General features: G+C 42.4%; 1 protein-coding gene across 1 annotated transcript in view; it reads left to right on the forward strand.

Moving 5' to 3' along the window:
* GPATCH1 (G-patch domain containing 1) overlaps positions 1 to 20,463 on the forward strand; it is a 56,497-nt gene that overhangs the window by 20,252 nt on the left and 15,782 nt on the right. The window contains exons 6-15 of the mRNA XM_043899079.1: positions 617 to 675; positions 1,399 to 1,641; positions 2,881 to 3,028; positions 6,344 to 6,423; positions 10,267 to 10,471; positions 12,281 to 12,577; positions 13,631 to 13,809; positions 14,307 to 14,434; positions 16,299 to 16,435; positions 16,760 to 16,926. Coding sequence (XP_043755014.1) covers positions 617 to 675; positions 1,399 to 1,641; positions 2,881 to 3,028; positions 6,344 to 6,423; positions 10,267 to 10,471; positions 12,281 to 12,577; positions 13,631 to 13,809; positions 14,307 to 14,434; positions 16,299 to 16,435; positions 16,760 to 16,926 — 1,643 coding nt within the window. The remainder of the gene's footprint in view (positions 1 to 616; positions 676 to 1,398; positions 1,642 to 2,880; positions 3,029 to 6,343; positions 6,424 to 10,266; positions 10,472 to 12,280; positions 12,578 to 13,630; positions 13,810 to 14,306; positions 14,435 to 16,298; positions 16,436 to 16,759; positions 16,927 to 20,463) is intronic.

Raw genomic sequence — 20,463 nt, forward strand, 5'->3', positions numbered from 1 at the left:
TTTGGTTGGGGCCTACGAATTCTTAGTTACGGTATGTAGTATCTAATTTCATGACCAGGGATTGAACCCAGGCCCCCTGCATTGGGAGCATGGAATCTTAGCCATTGGGCCACCAGGGAAGTCCCCTGCAGCATACTTTTGATGACTCTCTGTTTCTAGAAATAAGATTGCTGGGTCAAGTGATGTGCAGATATTTTTAGGTTTTTCGCCTGTAATGCGAGATCACTTTCTGGCAGGATTGTACTATTTTACATTCCCACCAGCAGCCCGTGAAAGTTCTTGTTTCCTACCTTTACCAAAACAGTGTTGTAGCTTACCATGGTTATTTTCTGTTCATTCCTGCCCCTTGGTCTCCCCAGCTAGACTGTGAACTCTTGGAGGAAGCAGCACTTTCCGGTTCCCTGTGGCTCTGGGCAGTAGTGGTTGGTCACTGTGGGCGTTGCTGCCAGAGTGCAGGAGGGGCAGGAGCTAGTGCAGCACCCAAGTGATGCGTGCCCGACTCAAGAGCTAGAGCACCTTTCGCAGGCTCAGCCGTCTTCCTCTGAAGTGCGTCCGTGAATCAGCTTTCTACATTTCTAGTCACCCCTGGCTAATGCATTTGAAATCTCTTTTATAGATCCTGGAGTAAAAATCTATGGCTGTGCATTACCCCCTGGAGGCTCTGAAGGATCTGAGGTATTGTATAGGATGATTGACCTTCAGTTTGGCACAATAGCACCTGTTATTTTATGAACGTGAAATTTACGGTCAGAAAATTTTAGAAGTCAGTCCTATCCTATTTCAGGGGAATACCCATACCCTAAAACTGTCCTCATTATGCCAGATAATATATTCAGCAACATGCCAGCCCCATTGATGCCCCCAGTCTGTTCAGATTCTTAAAATGGAATCGTTTGTCAGAAGTAGGCTCACAGATATAGAAAACAAGCTTATGGTTAGTAAAGGAGATAGTGATGGGGCCAAGGGGGAGAGACAAATTGGGAGTTTGAGATTAAAATATATACACTGTGTGTGTGTGCACTTAGTTGCTCACAATAAGGACCTACTGTATAGCACAGGGAACTGTATTCAATATCTTGAAATAACCTGTAATCCAAAAGAAATCTGAAAAAGATATATGTTATTAAACTGAATCACTTTATTGTGTACCTGAAACTAACACAGCATTGTAAATCAACTGTACTTCAATAAAAAGAAAAAAAAGAGGTAACAAAGTATGGAGTTGTTTGTGTTAGTGTCACTTGTTCGGGGACTTGATTTAGTGATCTGTGATAGCAGAAATGAAAGTATGATGACTGTTGTCTGGGGAATGAATCATGGCATTTGAAAATGGTATTTTACAGGCTTTACGCCAGGCTGTGACTCACCTGCATTCCACTTTTTAAACACTGAAAATAGGATGAAGATGATGACTACTTGCCAGAAAATGTGACCTTTGCACCCAAGGATGTCACACCCGTGGATTTCACACCCAAAGATAATGTACACGGACTGGCTTACAAGGGCCTGGATCCCCACCAAGCACTGTTTGGGACCTCAGGAGAACATTTTAATCTTTTTAGTGGGGGACCCGAAGAGACCAGCCATCTTCTTGGAGACATTGGTGTGAATAAAGGAAGAAAATTGGGAATTTCAGGACAGGTAAAAGTGTTTTCTGTTTTATAGGCAGGGAATCATTGACAAAGAAGAATTCTTGTCATACTGTATTTGCCCCATAGTGCATGCATGTGAGTGCGTGCGAGTTGCTTCAGTCATGTCCGATCCTTGCGACTCCATGGACTATAGCCCATCAGGCTCCTCTGTCCATGGGATTCTCCAGACAAGAATACTGGAGTGGGTTGCCATGCCCTCCTCCAGGGGATCTTCCCAACCCAGGGACTGAACCCACATTTCTTACATTTCCTGCATTGGCAGCTGGGTTCTTTATCACTAGTGCCACCTTCGAAACCCTTGCCCCATAGTAAGCACTCATTATTGATTGACTAAATGAAGACCTTAAAGGGTTTGTATTTTCCTTAAGAGCTTGTCTGAAGACATTTAAAACATACCCTCCTGATTTGAATACGTGATCTTGTGACCTAATGTTGTTGGTAGAGTTTGCGCATTTCTAGGCGTGAGACCTGCTTTCCCATACCCCCTGCTGGGCTGAGCAGAAAACCACACTTACCTCTTTGATTTAATTAATAGTTGAATCACAGTTTGCCTCTCCAAATTCAGGTCCACATTTTACTACCTCTCTGACTCTTTCCCAGTGCTGCAAGCGCTAAGTCAGGAACTCGTGTGTAGAGTTTACTTGGGAGACTTGCTTTTGACCTTTGAGGAGATGGAGAGCTTTTCCTGATTGCCTGTTCTCTCAAATTGATTCAGAGATCCTTTTCTTTCCTATACTTGTTTTGTTTTGCTTTTTTCCCCAATCCTTTTATCACAAAGTGATACTTGTTCTTGGCCATTTCCTACAAAGATTAGGAGTTCCTTTCGCAGCTGTTTGAGTAGCAGTGGTTTTTAGACCCTGGTCACCAACCCTGGCCTCAGTAGATGAACATTTCTTCCTTTCTCCTTTTGGAGGTCTCATTTCTCCCCCTGCATGGCTATTTGGGAGAAGTGTTCTCCACTTCTCTTCCTGCACTGGGATCCTTACCATGGCTGCTGCCGAGCCTGGAGGATAGCTGAAGCACAGGAGGTGGGACATTCCCCTCTGGTCATTGTTTTCCGAAAGACCGGGATCCATGTATTAATCTGGGGCTCCCATTCGCTTCTGTCTTGGTGATCTCCAAGTGCTAATGTGGTCTGATCAGTCATATCCTTATAGTAGCTTCATTCTTCAATGCTGGCATACACGAAAACCCTGAAATTTCTCAGTGTGAAATTCTGTTTTTGAAGGCTTTTGGTGTTGGTGCCCTGGAAGAGGAAGATGACGATATCTATGCCACAGAAACTCTATCCAAGTACGATACCGTTTTGAAGGATGAGGAGCCCGGGGACGGACTCTATGGCTGGACAGCACCCAGGCAGTATAAAAGTCAGAAAGGTAATTCCATGGGCCCACAACTGATGTAGGACCAAGTGTCAGGACCTCAGGAAGAAGGGACTGCACAATCGATATTGGAGGGTCAGCCTCTGTGGAGCAGGAAGTCATTGGTCAAAGATGCAGAGTGAGAAACACAGTGGGGAGAAGACAGGCCCACTGTGAAGTAAGACAGACGTGGGACTTAGACCTGTTCAAGGCCAAAGCCAACTGTCAAGGCAAGGTCAAGCCGGGAGGAGGAAGGGGCTGGAATCAGGAAAGGAGCAAGTATGTGGACAGGTGCTGGCTCATGTTGCAAGTCAGAGCTGACACTTGGTCAGAGGGTAGCACTTCCAGCTCAAGGAACTGGGCAGGTGGCCAAAAGAGGCCAACTCAAGAAACTGGTCAGGAAGCCAGGTGTGGGGACCAAGTGGTCCGTCCAGAGAGCCTGCAGCAAGATGGAGATTGGTGCCCAGCCCATCTCTTCACTTGTGTATCTGGCTCTTAGGGGCTCTTGTTGAGCTCGGAGATGGACTTCTCTCAGTACACCTGGAATTTCCAGTCAGAGTCTATAGTGATTCAGACCCTATGGATCTAAGTAGGATTTCAGTTTTTCTTTTCAGAGAAGGTGTAGGGAGGAGTCAGTAGTTTTTAATGACATGTGATTTGAATCCAGTCAGAATTGGATTTGAATCCTGGCTGTCTCCTCAGTCAGACCTAAATTCGAATCCCAGCTCTCTACTGTCCAGCTGCATGAGGCTTATAACCATTTGTAAAGTGAGGGTAAAATCCACTCTGAGGGCATTGTAAGGATTAAATGGCATCACAGGTTTGGCATAGTACCTGCCCCAAAGAATAAATGGTGAATAAATGACACCTCCTATAACAACCACTTAAAGTAAGGAGATGAGAGTCTAAATAAAACATTCCATTTAGACATTTTTAGCTATAGTCAGGTCAAGCTTGATCTAACCCTTATTTTAAATAATCTAAGCATCACTCCCCAAAATAATGCCAATTTTACATTTCCAGAAGAGAAAAGAGCAGGTGCAAAAATAAATAGTCTTCAGAAGTAGTCTGCTTGATGGCTGTGAGCACGGACTCTGAAGACTGCAGTCCTAGCTCTCCTCAGTAATCGGCTATGACCTTGGGCAGGCTGCTTTACCTCTCTGTGCCTCTGGGCAGTGGGTGTGGCAGTCCCATGGAAACCCAGCACTCTGCATGTGTGAGTGGCCTCTGTCCTCATCACCACTAAGAAAGTTGCTCAATGGTGTCTGACTCTAGGACCCCATGGACTGCAGTCCATGGAATTCTCCAGGCCAGAATACTGAAGTGGGTAGCCTTTCCCGTCTTTCAGGAGATCTTCCCAACCCAGGAATTGAACCAGGGTCTCCTTCATTGCAGGCAGATTCTTTACCAATTTAGCTATCAGGGAAGCCCAACATATAGGGTTTTATACAAGGTGCTGGGTGGGTGTGTAGCCAGACATTAGTAGACGTCACATCCAAGTGGGAACTAGGCTGCTTTTATTTTCTTCCTTTTGCTCACCTGTATTTTCAGATTTTTCTCCCAAGACTATGTATTGGTTTTATAACTGAAAAGAAGATATATAATATTAATGTTATAATATAACATATTAATTAATATAACTTGTATTACCATATGCTAGTTATTACTTATAGTTGGCCAAATATTCATTTGGAATTTTCCATAAGGTCTATCAAAAAACCTAAACTTTGTGGCCAACCCAATACTAGCTATATCAACATGAATATATATTGTTATATATAATATATATGTATATATACTATATTACTAACGTTAACATATTATTTATATAGTAATTACTAATCTATAATAAATATACATACTTAAATCTGCCTTCTCTGCCTAATCTTTGGCTCTTTCTTTGTATGGCACCTTTGCCTTAAATCCCCCTCCTCTCCCCATCAAGCCTGGGTTGGTGCCTCCCTCTGAGCTCCCCACCCGCCCCGTATTACCTCTCTGCCACAGTCCTCTCCCCTCCCCTTAGGGTCACACCATCTACAGTTCTGACCTTACGGTTTTTCACTGAGCCTGTATGTAGCCAGCCTCCATAGCTGAGTTTTAAATTGTTGTTATTTTTTTTATCAATAGGGCTGTAATAGTCTCATGGCTCTCTGTGTATAGACGTTTATTTATTTCTTCAGAACAAATTCATAAAAGTGAAATTGCTGGGTTTTAAAAGAATACAAAATTCTAAGAATGTAAAATTTAGTCCTATGTCTCCCTATAGGGTTTTAGGGATTTCCAGAAGCTGGTACAAACATTTTAAGTCAGCTGAAGTACAAAGAATGAGGCTATAGGGGAGGGTAGTTACTGGCCAGTGCTGCGTCATAAATGGTTTAAATGGAGAAGGAAATGGCAACCCACTCCAGTATTCTTGCCTGGAAAAGTCCATGGACAGAGGAGCTGGCGGGCTGCAGTCCATGGGGTTACATGACTGAGCATGTGTGCACGAGGGTGGAGGGAGATGGGTTGGTAGCAATAAAGTGGGAGAACTAAAAAAAATAAAAAATAAAAAAAAATAAATGGTTTAAAACCTCAGCACCACCTACACAGCACGTAGCCATGCCTGCTTCAGGGTTCAACACCGAGCTTGTGTAAGTGCTGGGGTCATGTAACAGGGGCTTTTGGCTACAGAAAATGCAGTTCACGCATATGGATTTTCAGCATAACCTCTAAGTGCAGACAGTCCTTGAGAATCAAAGGGGTTGTCTCTGAGACCAATAAAACCATCCCTAGCTGCAAGTCAGAGGGCCTTAGTCATATCCTGAATTAATGATCTTTATCTCTTGTTCGAATTTCAATTGAGAAAAAGACAAAAGCACCTTTAATTAGTCCCACGATTAGATTACAGGCTGACCTGGTTGTACTGCCTTCTGTGCCTTGTTTGGATGGTTGCTAAAGAAACTGGGAGGTTTGTCGCCCCATGGTTCTTCATGACTCTTTCAAAGTTATTTTTATTTTTTATCCATACTTGTTCTCTTGATGGTTTTGAGATCTTTTACTCCATAGAGTATATCCTCTGGTGCCCCTTAGCTTAGGACCTCAGGTACTTTTTCTAGATAATATCGACCGAGGTGCCATGGGCAGCCTAATCAGCACAGGCGGTGTGCTCTGGGCTGCTGGTCACTGAGTCAACAGAGGTGTGAGGGCTTTCCAGGCCATTCTCTCCTCCCTTTTACTGAGAGCAGTGACATGTAGTGTTTTATGATCCTGGAGATAAAAAACTGAGGTCTTCTGTCTTACTCTAATCTTCTTTGCCTCTGGAACTAATCAAATTACATCATTTTATAGAATCAGAGAAAGACCTTCGCTACATTGGCAAAATTTTGGATGGCTTTTCCTTGGCTTCTAAACCTTTATCTTCTAAGAAAGTAAGTTTTTGTTTTTTTTTTCTTGCTGGTTTAATGTTTAAAATATCTGCTGCTGTGTAATATCAGTTATTGTATTAACAATTGAAAAGAAAAATAAATTCTGTTAACTGAGGCAACGGCTTGATGACTATTAATGGTCCAAGGAAACATTCTACATTGGAAATGTCAGTCAGTAGCCACACTGTTCAAAACATCTAACCGCTAGTCTTTTTTTCCCCTAATATATATATATTTATCTATTCAGCTGCATCGGGTCTTAGCTGTGGCACACGGGAGTGTTCATTGTGGTGCATGGGCTTCAGTAGTTCTGGTCTGGGCTTAGTTGCTCCATAGCATATGGGATCTTAGTTCCCCGACCGGGGATCAAACTCCTTTCTCCTGCATTGCAAGGCAGATTCTTAACCACTAGAGATTCTTGGGCCACTGGAGAAGTCCCTAACTGCTAATCTTTTAAATCTGAGCTTCAAGTGTGTGGCTATTTCCATTAAGGAAGAATTGTATAAAAAACTGGTAGGAGAATAGAATTCATACAACCCTAGGGGCCATGTAACTTATAGAAAGTTTCAAAGAGCCATAGCAGCTCCTGGTCCCGACTTCTGGCCACCATGGAGCACATTAGCTGCCATGGGCAGGGCTCCCTGGGCTCCTTGCTTGTGCCAACTGGAAGGGAGAAAAGCTGGGAGCATGTGCGTCGAGTCCTGGGGAGAAGTCTCCATGCCTTTCCAGACAGTCCTGTTTCTGTGAGCTTTTTTACAGCTTTGGACACATGGTTCTTTAACACCCATCATAGTTCATGAGGGGTGTCTGACCATTTGCCTCCTTGGCATCCTTATGTTAGATTGTTCCACACTTTTAACAGGTTTTTTGTTTTTGACTCAGGAAACATTTGTTAAGTACCTCTGTGGCTTGGCCTGTAGTTCTTCAGAACCTGGGAGACCAGGAACAGCGCAGCCTGAGAAATCATATAGGTATTACAGTGGCTTTGATTTGTTTCGTTGTGATAGTTAATGGAACAGCGAGCAGAATATATCAGAACAGTATGGGGCACATAGTAAGCTGCTATCATTTACCAGAAATGTCAAAGGGGAATATGAGTTTTTTACACGAATGAAAGGGAGCATTAAAATGGTTGAGAGGGAGTTCCCCAGTAGTCCAGTGGTTAAGACTTCGTCTTCTAATGCAGGAGGTATAGGTTCAATCCCTGGTCAGGGAGCTAAGATCACACATGCCTCATGGCCGAAGGACCAAGACATAAAACAGAAATAATATTGTAACAAATTTAATAAAGACTTTAAGAATGATCCACATTAAAAGCAAATCTTTAAAATGGTTGAGAAGTACTTATTCTCCTCAGTGTTCAAGGCTAAGTGTTGGCCCCCAAGTAGCTCCTGCTCATTGAGAGCGCTAGACAGACAAACCCAGGGTTGTGGGCCGGATGTATAAATGGAGAGAAGGGCACTGGTGGTTCCTCCCTGGAGAGGGCTTTGGGCATGAACAATTCAGAGCGGGATTGTGTTCACTGAACCTCTCACGGACAGGCAGGTTTTCTAATATGCAACTAAAAACCCAGGCTCTGCATCCAGAGGCAGAACAGAGCAATGATTTAGCAGAGGGAGTGAAATGCTTTGAATGCAGTGAAAGTGAAACTTGCTTAGTCGTGTCCAGCTCTTTACGACCCCACAGACTATACAGTCCATGGAGTTTTCCAGGCCAGAATACTGGAGTGGGTAGCCTTTCCCTCTCCAGGGGATCTTCCCAACCCAAGGATCTAACCCAGGTCTCCCGTATTGCAGGCGGATTCTTTACCATCTGAGCCACAAGAGAAGCCCAAGAATACAGAGTGGGTAGCCTATCCCTTCTCCAGCAGATTTTCTCGACCCAGGAATAGAACCAGGGTCTCCTGCATTGCAGGCGGTTTCTTTTACCAACTGAGCCGTCAGGGTAGCCCTTGAATGCAGTAGAGGAGAGTGAAGAAGAGTTGTGTGTCCGCACACTTCTTTTCTGCCACGCTGTTCTGGATTTTTGTGTCATGGTAACAGGAGAATGTTCCTGGCTGATTTGGGAGTCTGTGTTTTTCAGAGAAGGCAGTCAAGCTAAGATGATAAAAATGAGATTTGCTAACAATGATCATAGCACTGTTTTATGACTCTCATCAGACCAGGTGCTCACCCCAGGCTGCACCTTACAGCCACTTGGGAAATTTGGGAAACTCCAACCACAGCTGACTTTTCTTTATGGGACAGAAGGCAGGCACCAGTAGTGTTAACCCCCCCCCGCCCCAGGTGAGTGCAGTGTGTGGCTGGGGCTGAGAACATTCAGTGATTCACTGATCACAGAGCTCAGAATGCCAGGTAGCTGAAAAATCTAGAAAATGGATTAAATAGGACTGTCCTTAAACATGTATTTGTTAGACCAGGAGCAAGGAAGACCATTTAGAGCAGTAATTTTAAAATGGTTAGTGCTTTCTTTTAGCTTATCTGTTCCACCATCAGGAATGCCTGAATTTCCCAAATGTACTTGAATTTCAGTGAAGTACTGAAATTAAATAAAATTTTTTTGATTAAAAAAAAAAAAAGGCCTGAAACTCCCATTTGAAACTGAAACATAACCAGAGAAAGAATACTGAATTTAAAAATAACTAAGTTAAGCCAAGACATAATACTCTTCAAATATATCTCCAGCACCTTAATAACATTTTTTATCAGTCATACTATTTGAATATTAAACTAGGAGAGATTACAGGGGGAAAAAAAAACTTATTTAAAGTTATTTTTTAAAAGCTAAGCCATGAATCTTACTTTTCTAAGTTTTCTAATTCACAGTGGACCAGTTCTCCATGTGAACCAGTTGCAGTAACTATAATTATCATAGTTATCATTATTATTCTCATGATATAAAGCATGCACAGTAGCATCTCTGTTAAGAGTGATCAGGGGTATCTGAAAGAGACACGTGTACCCCAGTGTTCATCGCAGCACTGTTTATAATAGCCAGGACATGGACGCAACCTAGATGCCCATCAGCAGACGAATGGATAAGGAAGCTGTGGTACATATACACCATGGAATATTACTCAGCCATTAAAAAGAATTCATTTGAATCAGTTCTAATGAGATGGATGAAACTGGAGCCCATTATACAGAGTGAAGTAAGCCAGAAAGATAAAGACCAATACAGTATACTAACACATATATATGGAATTTATTTATTTATTTATTTTTTTCTAACACATATATATGGAATTTAAAAAGATGGTAACAATAACCCTATATGCACAACAGAAAAAGAGACACAGATGTACAGAACAGACTTTTGGACTCTGTGGGAGAAGGCGAGGGTGGGATGATCTGAGAGAATAGCATTGAAACAAGTATACTATCAAGGGTGAAACAGATCACCAGCCCAGGTTGGATGCATGAGATAAGTGCTCAGGGCTGGTACACTGGGAAGACTCAGAGGGATGGGATGGGGAGGGAAGTGGGAGGGGGGATCAGGAAGGGGAACACATGTAAATCCATGGCTGATTCATGTCAATGTATGGCAAAAACCACTACAATATTGTAAAGTGATTAGCCTCCAACTAATAAAAATAAAATGAAGAGTGATCAGGGGTGATATCTAAAATGTCTGACCTTGAGAACAAGGTGGTTCTGATGCCCCTCCACATCCAGGATGGGTATTGCCTGGGCACTTGGGCAGGCTGTTCCTGGGGCTGCCACCCTGCCTAGGAAAGGGTGGGATTAACAATGCCCAGAGGTAATGAGCTTTCTTGGTTCAGTAAAACGTCATCACCTTGCTGCCTGTATATTCTTGAGTTTTGCTTTATTGTTTTTTTTTTTTAAGATTTATCCACCACCTGAATTGCCAAAAGATTATCGACCAGTGCATTATTTCAGACCTGTGGTGGCTGCAACCTCAGAGAACTCCCACTTACTTCAGGTATTATCGGAGTCAGCCGGGAAGCCGACAAATGACCCAGGGACACATAGTAGGCACCAGCTGAATGCCTGCAAAAGGGGAGAGTTGCTAGGAGAGACGCCTATTCAAGGTATGTGCCATGGAGAAGGTTAAAATCATGACATTTGTAATAACCTGAGCTACCCAAAGCAAAATGGAAAGTCCTTTTTCCATTGAAGTTTTTTACATAGTTTTGTATTCGCAAGCTGTGGGAATAAAAGTGGTTGGTTGTGAATGGCATGCTTAACTGTACACATCCTCTCCTTAGTACTTGTTTTCCCATCATCAGTTTGAGTTCTGTCATTAGAATTATAAGCCCTGTCTTAAGCGCAGCAGTTTCCAGACTTTTGGTAGTTGTCCAAGAATGAGGTGAAGACCAGGGCCATGTGTAACTTCATTTTTTTCTGCACAGCCTGGGAACATATGGTTTCTTTTCCTCAGGGGAAAGGGGTACTGTGGCTCTTTTCCTGAAAGCCTGAGAGGAATGAGTGTGTCTGAAAGGATGAACAGATATGGAGAATCCCCTTGTAGGCTGGAGCCCAAAGACCCACTGAGAGATGGACTTGGACTTGGTTTGGGAGCCTCAAATAAAGTAGACCAAATGAGAATTCTTGGTTCCCCACTTCCTTCCCTAAAGTTGCTGTTTCTCCAGCCTTCCCCTTCTCAGTCAATGGTACCACCAGTGACCCCCTGCCTGGCCTAGAAGACGGGAATCCTGATTCTCAGCACCTTTCTTTCCCTGCCTCCCCCTGCCATACCCAGCCCCTCAGCAAGCCCTCTCGGTCTACCCTCACCGTGCGTGGGGACCCCGTCCCCTTCTCTGCATTGCCACTGCTTCCACCCTGGTCTCTGCACCCACCTTCTCTCATCTGGATCACTGCCGCAGCCTCCTCCCTGCCTCCTCAGTTCCCTTCAACAGCCGCCAAATTACATCGCTCCCCTCGCACTCCCCTAAAACACTCCCCTACTGCTCTCGGGGCCCTGGGGACCCCACCCTGCCTGCCTTTCGGGCCACAGCCTCCTCCACTTTCCCTGAACCCCACTGCGGTCCAGCCTTGTGATCCTCCCTCCTGCCCTCTGAGCCTGCCACCATGATGTGCCTCGGGGCCTTCACTTTTCCTCTGCCTCTCTTTTCTCTCCTGTTTTGGCTATTTTTTATTTTTTGCCTTGCTGTGAGGCTTGCAGGATATTAGTTCTCTCACCACGGATTGAAGCCAGGCCCTCGGCAGTGAAAGCGCAGAGTCTGAACTGCTCGACCACCAGGGAATTCCCAGCTCCTTCTTTTTACTGGAACTTACCTCAGATAGTATCTTTTTGGAGACACTTCCCAGGCTTTGCCTGCCCACTGTTTGTTAATTATCTCTCTCTCTGCCCCTACGCCCAGTCCTCTCATCTAGGTTACTCTGTGTTTATTTTTCCCCCATAGTCCTCCTCTCATGGCAGTCCTCTGGTGTTGATTCTTGCTTTCTTTAGGGTCCGTCTCCCTCAGTAGTGAGAGCAGGACCTCACATGTTTCTCCCAGCCCCAGGCCCAGCATGGAGCAGATGCTCAGTGGGCATTTGTGACATAGTGCGTGACAGGTAACTGTGCTCCGAGCCAGTGCTTATGCTAACGGAGGCCCGGAGACCACATGTCAGGTTCCTCTTTAGGAGCTCTCATTGGCCTGGTAAACACTGAAGTATTGGCCCCCACTTTTGCCAAGTGTAAAATGGAGGTGTCATTATTTTATTCCTGTCTAGTTGTGTCACAGGGACAGTATGAACGCAGATGACACTGCATGTAAAATACTCCCCTCCAATTTCATAAATCCGTGATATTGAAAATGTATATGTGGAGAGGAATGTGCATATAGATGTCTTAACAACATTTTTCACCTCTTGCTCTTATTGTTTCTTTATAGGGGCACCCACGTCAGTGTTAGAATTTCTGTCCCAGAAAGATAAAGAGAGACTCAGAGAAGTGAAGCAGGCATCTGACCTTAAAGCGGCTCAGCTCAGGGCCAGGAGCCTGGCCCAGAGTGCCTCAGGCAGCAGACCGCAGCCCTCATCTCCAGATGTCGGACACTGCTCGTGGCACATGGCGTTGAGTGGAGGGACAGCCACCACAGGAACCAGCAACTTCAAACCTTTCGCTAAAGATCCAGAGAAGCAAAAACGATATGAAGAGTTTTTAGTGAATATGAAACGGGGTCAGAAAGGTGGGTGCTGGGCCTGGGCCTCCCACACATCACCAGGGGGAGTGTTCTTACTGTTCTGACCCGAGGCCCAGACAGAACTGAGGTATCCTGCTCTGGCAGTTTTACTTTGCCCTGCTGTGAACACTGTCAAGATTCCAGGCCCTGGCTCTTGACCTAGGAAAGCAAGAACAATTAGCCTGTGTTTCTCTGTATCTCGGGTCCCAAAGATAGCTGTTTAAATAGAGAGCGTGCCTTGGCTAATGCTAAATTACAGACCATTTTCTGTTTGCAAATGTTTGACTTCTGTGTGAGGGTTGCACTTCCTGCCAAGAGAACAAGGTCATTTTCCACTCTGTCTTAAGATCCTAACCATGTAGCTCTAAATCATAGTCTAAAGTTTGACTTACAAAGATAGTTGGCTGTTGAACCCTTGCATGGGAGAAAAGTCACTCTGTGACCTATGAAGTAAATATGGCAAGGCTGAGGCATGAGCTTGCTCATATACGCAGAAGTCCTAAGAGAGCTTGTCCTCAAATTAGAGGGGTTGGTTTTTCAAAGCATATCCTTGTGCCATATCCTTGTGTACTGTGCCAAGATTTTACATCCCTGATGTTTTCTTGTTGAATTAAAAAAAAAAAAAAAGAGAAAGAAGTGTTTTCTGCTCAAACTTAGGAATACAGTATACAGATGAATTTTCACTGTCTGGTACTAGTAATAAATTGCTGGATTTGAAAACTGAATCAAGCATTAGTCTCCCAGTAATTTTCTCTGTTACATGCAGGAGGCAGAATTCAACAAAAGCATCCGTTTTTTGGGTTAATAAAACATTTACTTAACAGATTATTTTATTATCAAACTGTTTACCATGGTGCACTATTGGTGCTTTGGATAAAAGCATCGTTTTGAGGAAGGGAGCACGATTACCTACCAAGTACCTCAGTGCCGTGCCCTTCAAAACCAGGCTAACGATTTGCGTTTCCTCCGATGAACTCTACAGTGGCACGCACGACTTGTTCTCCTGTAGATTGCCCGTTTTTTCCTAGGAGTGAAGCTGTTCCTTGTTCTCCCCCGCAGATGCTCTGGAACGTTGTCTGGACCCCGGAATGACAGAGTGGGAGCGAGGCCGAGAGCGGGACGAGTTTGCCCGGGCAGCCCTGCTGTACGCGTCTTCCCGTTCAACCTTATCCTCCCGGTTCACTCATGCCAAGGAGGAGGATGATTCCGAGCAGGTGGAAGTCCCTCGGGACCAAGAGGTCTGTTGCCACCATTCCCTTCGTGGTGAATTTTTTTTTTAAATTCTTTTAAATGATGTATTTGTTTACTTAATTTATTTATTTGGGTGCCTCAGATCTTAGTTGCAGCACGGGCTCTCTAGCTGTGGCTCATGGGCTTAGTTGCTCCACAGCATGTGGGATCTTAGTTCCCTAACCAGGGATGGAACCCATGTTCCCTGCATTGCAAGGCGGACTCTCAACCACTGGACCACCAGGGAAGTACCTCCTACAATGCTGAATTTTTAAAATGAAAACCCTGTGTAGCCAAATACATTAAATCTTTTGGTGAAAAGCATCAAAATATAGATGGCACTATAGAATAAGAAATAGGTTTGTTCTTTTAACTTCCAGTGTACTTTAGCAGATTTATAGCGTAAGCTGTTTTGAAATTTTGGGAGATGGTTTGAAAACTCGTAAATGGAGAAACAGGCCAGCCGTGTGGCCACTTGATGAACCAGATGACTGTCTTTTCCCAGAATGACATCAGTGACAAGCAATCAGCTGTGAAGATGAAGATGTTTGGGAAGCTTACCCGAGATATATTTGAGTGGCACCCTGACAAGCTTCTGTGTAAGAGGTTTAATGTCCCTGACCCTTATCCAGAGTAAGTTGGATAAACCTGCCTTTATGTCAGTACTTATGCCCCTGTGTTAAAGCTTTCTTTCACCCTGCATACTCGTTTAAATTTCCTTTCTCTAGGTGAACTTTCTTGTAAGTGCTTGAAACTGCAGACTTTGCAGATTTAACTTCTTTTAATTTGTTACTAAAAAAATAAGCAAATCTCCATTTAGCAAACTTTATTCTGTCAGAAGATAGGAAACTCAGATATGTCAAGTTACAAAAACAAAATGTCGGTCTAATTTGTCACCTTTTTAATCCTGCACATAGAGTTTTACAGTTAAAATGAAACTCAGGTTTTCTTTTTTTTTAAATTTTATTTATTTATTTATTTTTTCCCATTTATTTTTATAAGTTGGAGGCTAATTACTTTACAATATTGTAGTGGTTTTTGCCATACATTGACATGAATCAGCCATGGATTTACATGTGTTCCCCATCCCGATCCCCCTTCCCACCTCCCTCCCCACCCCATCCCTCTGGGTCTTCCCAGTGTACCAGCCCTGAGCACTTGTCTCATGTATCCTACCTGGGCTGGTGATCTGTTGCACCCTTGATAATATACATGTTTTGATGCTGTTCTCTCAAAACATCCCACCCTCGCCTTCTCCCACAGAGTCCAAAACTCTGTTCTGTACATCTATGTCTCTTTTTCTGTTTTGCATATAGGGTTATCGTTACTGTCTTTCTAAATTCCATATATATGTGTTAGTATATTGTATTGGTCTTTATCTTTCTGGCTTACTTCACTCTGTATAATGAGCTCCAGTTTCATCCATCTCATTAGAACTGATTCAAATGAATTCTTTTTTAACGGCTGAGTAATATTCCATGGTGTATATGTACCACAGCTTCCTTATCCATTCATCTGCTGATGGGCATCTAGGTTGCTTCCATGTCCTGGCTATTATAAACAGTGCTGCAATGAACACTGGGGTGCAAGTGTCTCTTTCAGATCTGGTTTCCTCAGTGTGTATGCCCAGGAGTGGGATTGCTGGGTCATATGGCAGTTCTATTTCCAGTTTTTCAAGGAATCTCCACACTGTTCTCCATAGTGACTGTACTAGTTTGCATTCCCACCAACAGTGTAAGAGGGTTCCCTTTTCTCCACACCCTCTCCAGCATTTATTGCTTGTAGACTTTTGGATAGCAGCCATCCTGACTGGCGTGTAATGGTACATCATTGTGGTTTTGATTTGCATTTCTCTGATAATGAGTGATGTTGAGCATCTTTTCATGTGTTTGTTAGCCATCTGTATGTCCTCTTTGGAGAAATATCTGTTTAGTTCTTTGGCCCATTTTTTGATTGGGTCATTTATTTTTCTGGAATTGAGCTGCAGGAGTTGCTTGCATATTTTTGAGATTAATCCTTTGTCTGTTGCTTCGTTTGCTATTATTTTCTCCCATTCTGAAGACTGTTTTCACCTTGCTTATAGTTTCCTTTGTTGTGCAGAAGCTTTTAAGTTTAAAATGAAACTTATGTTTTCTGATTCATTTCATGAGTTCAACAACTTATCTGATTGTAAACATGGCAAGAAAGCATATCCAGTTGAATCAGAGATTTTGTCAGACAATTTAAGCATATTTTTAGCAATCGAACTTTTTCTTCATTGAAATTCATTGTCAAAGTTAAATTCTGGCTCTTAATATAATAAGAAAAAGCTCCTGACTCCTAAAGTTGAACATTCTAAGTTCTAAAATTGCTTTGAGAAGCAAAAACATCTTAAGGGATCTTTTCAGTCAAGTAGAATGGCTACTGGTGAAAAACAGATGAGCAGCTTCATAGGAATTTGATTTTATCCTTGCAGTTGTTATTAAAATTATATATATGTTTCCTTTTCAACCCCCAGTTCAACTTTAGTTGGCTTACCGAGAGTGAAACGTGACAAATACTCAGTCTTCAACTTTCTGACGATCCCTGAGACAGCTTCCTCACCTGTGACTCAAGCACCAAATGAAAAAGTTTCACAGCACCGAGGTTCCGACAGTGAGTAGGGCTTCCCCAGGTCCATGTGCTGACGGTGGTCCCAGCCCCTACCCTGTTGGGAAGACAGAAGTAAAGGGTACAAGCAGTGCAAACTCTCCTGTTAAAAGGATTGTTTATATGAGTACATCAGCTCATGCTGACATGGTCCAAGTGTACACCATTGTGATTGGGGCTCTGCTTCAGCATCTGCCACATTCCTACCACCTCGCACAGTGCTTGGACCATAAAGGCTCACTGGTGTTCTTGAATGAATTAAAGAGCCATAATGTAGAGCTTGCCTTTTGCTTGCTGATTCTGACATTAGGTCTGTGTCCTACCTTTCAGAATTAAGAAAACCATCCAGATGGGATACTTCTAAAGAAGAAAAGAAAGAAGATTCCATTAGTGAATTTTTAAGTTTGGCTAGATCAAAAGTTGGTCCAGCTAAACCAGAGCCCAGTCCATTAGTAAACAAAGAGGAAGAGCGTGCGACGGAATCAGTCTCGAATAAGGTATTCAGGGCTTTCAAGCTCTCTTTGCCAGGCTGACTGTGGCCTTTGCCTTTCCCAGTGGTGATGCTTTGTTGTTATTTGATAGCAGTGGTAAGCAAGCTTTTGCTGTGAAAGGCCAGATATTAAATTTTTAGGCTTTGAGAGCCATACAGTACCATAGCTATTCACCTTTGCTGGTGAGTGTGAAAGAAACTACAGGCAATATGGGAAAAGAAATGAGTTCATCTGTGTTCCAGGAAAACTTTACAGAAACAGGCAGTAGGTTGGCTTTGGCCTATGGGCTGTAGTTTGTCCACGTCTGCTCTGCGGTTCAATTTCAGACACAGCCTTAATCATTTAAGGAGAGGTCATGAACATCTCTACCTGGAATGGCTTCCACTGAATGTCAGACTCTGAAACAAAACTCAGTGTATTATGTAGAAAATATATTTTTTTCAAGTAACAAGTTTCACTTTTGTGGAAACGGTAGAGAAAATATCCATTGGGTTTTTAAAAAATTATTGCTGTGGAAATTCCCAGGCAGTCCAGTGGTTAGGACTCCACACCTTCATTGCCAGGGCTCAGGTTCAATCCGTGGTCAGGGAACTAAGATCACACAAGCCGTGAGGTGTGCCCCCTGCAAAAAGAGAAAAAAAAAAAAAAATGACTGCTTTAATAGTTAAAAGTTGAGCTTAATAAAAAGTTGGTTTTATTTCTAATAGCCTCATTAAAATTATTTTATTTTTAACATACCTTAAACTTGACTGTTTAAAAAAACATACAGTTCAGTGAGTTTTTGCACATATATCAGTTCATGGATGGATGAACCATCCATGTTTATGGAACCACCACCATAGTCAGGATGCAGAGGGATACCATCACCTCAAAAATTCCCTCATGCTGTCTCTTTGTAGTCATACCCTCCCGTCACCCTAAGCCCGTGTCAACCGTTGATCTCAACTCTGTCTCTATAGTTTTGTTCCTTGAAGGATGTTATGTAAATGGAATCAGACAATATACATAAGTAGCCTTCTGAGACTGGCTTCTCCTGCTGAGTGTCTTGCCTTTGAGATCCCTCAGTAGTGTGTGTGCCCTCATTGTTGCTCAATATTTCATTGGATGGGTGCACCACAGCTTCTTGGTCCGTTCAGTCTTTGAGGACATACAGTTGTTTCCAGCTGTTGGTTATCATGAATAAGGCTGCTGTGAATATTCACGTGTGGATTTGTGTGTGAACGTTAAGTTGACGCTTCTCTAGGGTACATACCTAATTGTGAGATTGGTGGGAAATACATACATACAGATGTAACTGTAAGAAATGGCCATACTGTATTCCCCAGTGCTTGTTTCCTGTATTTTGAAACTTTTCTTGTTAGATACATACACAGTGAGGATTGTTTTATATAGAGGTATTATGTGTTTATTGGCCACTCTGTGAGGCATGCAGGGTCAATCCCCAACCAGGGATTGAAACCAGGCCCTTGATAGTGAGCGTGCAGAGTCCTAACCACTGGACTGCCAGGGAATTCCCTGGATTGTTATATTTTTTTTTGTGAATTGACCTGTTTATCATTATGTAATATTACTCTTTATCATTACATTTTTTTAATATCATTACATTTAAAGTGGGTTTTTAATAAACAGTATGTCATTGTTATTAGGTCTTTTATTTCTAGATATATTTGGATAATCTGTGTGTTTTAATCTTTGTATGTTTTAACCATTTGCATTTAATGTAATTTGTTGATATAATTGGGTTTTGGTTTGTAATTTTATTATTTGTATTCTGTTCCCACTCTTTCATTCCTATGTTTCTCCTTTCCCACTTTCTTTCATATTCAATAATTTTTAGTTCTCCATTTTAATTTGTCTATTTTTTTTACTGTTTTTTCAGTGATTGCTCTAGGAGTTACAATACACATACTTAACCTTTTCACCATGTATTTAGAGTTGATATTTTATCACTTTGAGTGGAATGTGCAACCCCTTTACCCTCCCGGCTTTATGTTGTCTTATATGCTACATATTAATATATATATTCTCTGAAAACTTCAGCAGACAATATTTAAATTGTTGCTTTCCATCACTATACATATTTTAGAGAACTGCTGAGGAGATAATATGTTTGATCTATTTGGATATTTTCATTTCTGTTCCTGAAGTTCCAAGTTTCCCTCTTGTCATTTCCTTCCTTCCTTCCTTCCTTTAGCATTTCTTTCCGAGTAGTTCCAACTACTAATTCTCTTAATTTTCCTTCATCTGAAAATATCCTGTATTTCATCTTCATTCCTAAAGGATATTTTTGCTGGATGTAGAATTCTGGGTCAACAGTTCTTTTCTTTCAGCTCTTTAAAAATATTCTACCACCTCCTTCTGGCCTCGTGGTTCCTGATGAGAAACCTGTGGCCATTCACATTGTTGTTCCTCTCCTTGTAATGATGTGGTTTTTTCCTCTGACTCCTTTTAAGATTTTCACTTTGTCTTCGGTTTTGGCTGTTTGATAACGATGTATGTGAGTGTGAATTTCTTTGAGATTATTTTGTTTGGGGTTTGCTGAGTTTCTTGAATCTTTAATAAGTTTGTGTTTGAACAAATTTGGGACATTTTCAGCCGTTATTTTCTTCAAATATTTTTCTTTTATAAAAATTCTTTTTTGCCACAGAGAGTGGCTTATGAGATCTTAGTTTCCTGACTGGTGATGGAACCCACGTCCTCATCAGTGAAATTGCAGAATCCTAACCACTGAACCGCCAGGGAATTCCCCCAGATACATTTTTCTGCACACATTCTCACACTTCTCTTGAGACTCTGTTGACATTAAATGAATTTGTCCTATAGGTCTCTGAGCCTCTGTTCTCTTTGTCAATCTTTTTTTCCCCTCTGTTTACATCAGATAATTTCTCTTGATTTGTCTTTAAGTTCACTGAGTCTTTTCTCTGTTATTTCCATTCTGCTACTGAGTCCATCCAGTGAATTTTTAACTTGGGCTATTGTATTTATATCTTTTATTTATTTGCTAAGACTTTTAAAAAATCTTTTCATTTGTTTGTCTCCATTCTTGGAGCATGGTTATAATAGCTGCTTTAAAATGTATCTTCTAATTCCAACATTTTTGTCATTTTGATTTTTGTCATTTGAGGTTGGCGTTGATTATCTTTTGCAAGTTGAGATTTTCCTGTTTGTTTGTGTACCAAGTAAGTTTTGTCTCTGGCCATACTACACTGAATGCACCCGATCTCATCTGATCTTAGAAGCTAAGCAGGGATCTGGTTAGTACTTGGATGGGAGAATGCCTGGGAATATCAGGTGCTATAGACTTTTTGGGCTTCCCTGGTGGCTCAGATGATGAAGAATCCCCCTGTCATTTAGGAGAGCCAGGTTCGTTCCCTGGGTTGGGAAGATCCTCTGGAGAAGGGAATGACTATCCACTCCAGTATTCTTGCCCGGAGAATTCCATGAATAGAGGAGCCTGGCAGGCTACAGTCCATGGGGTCGTAAAGAGTTAGACATAACTTAGCGACTAACACTTTCCCTATTCAAGGTTGGATTGCATTCTGG

Source organism: Cervus elaphus, chromosome 4 (genome assembly GCF_910594005.1).
Source record: "Cervus elaphus chromosome 4, mCerEla1.1, whole genome shotgun sequence".
Lineage (NCBI taxonomy): Eukaryota > Metazoa > Chordata > Mammalia > Artiodactyla > Cervidae > Cervus > Cervus elaphus.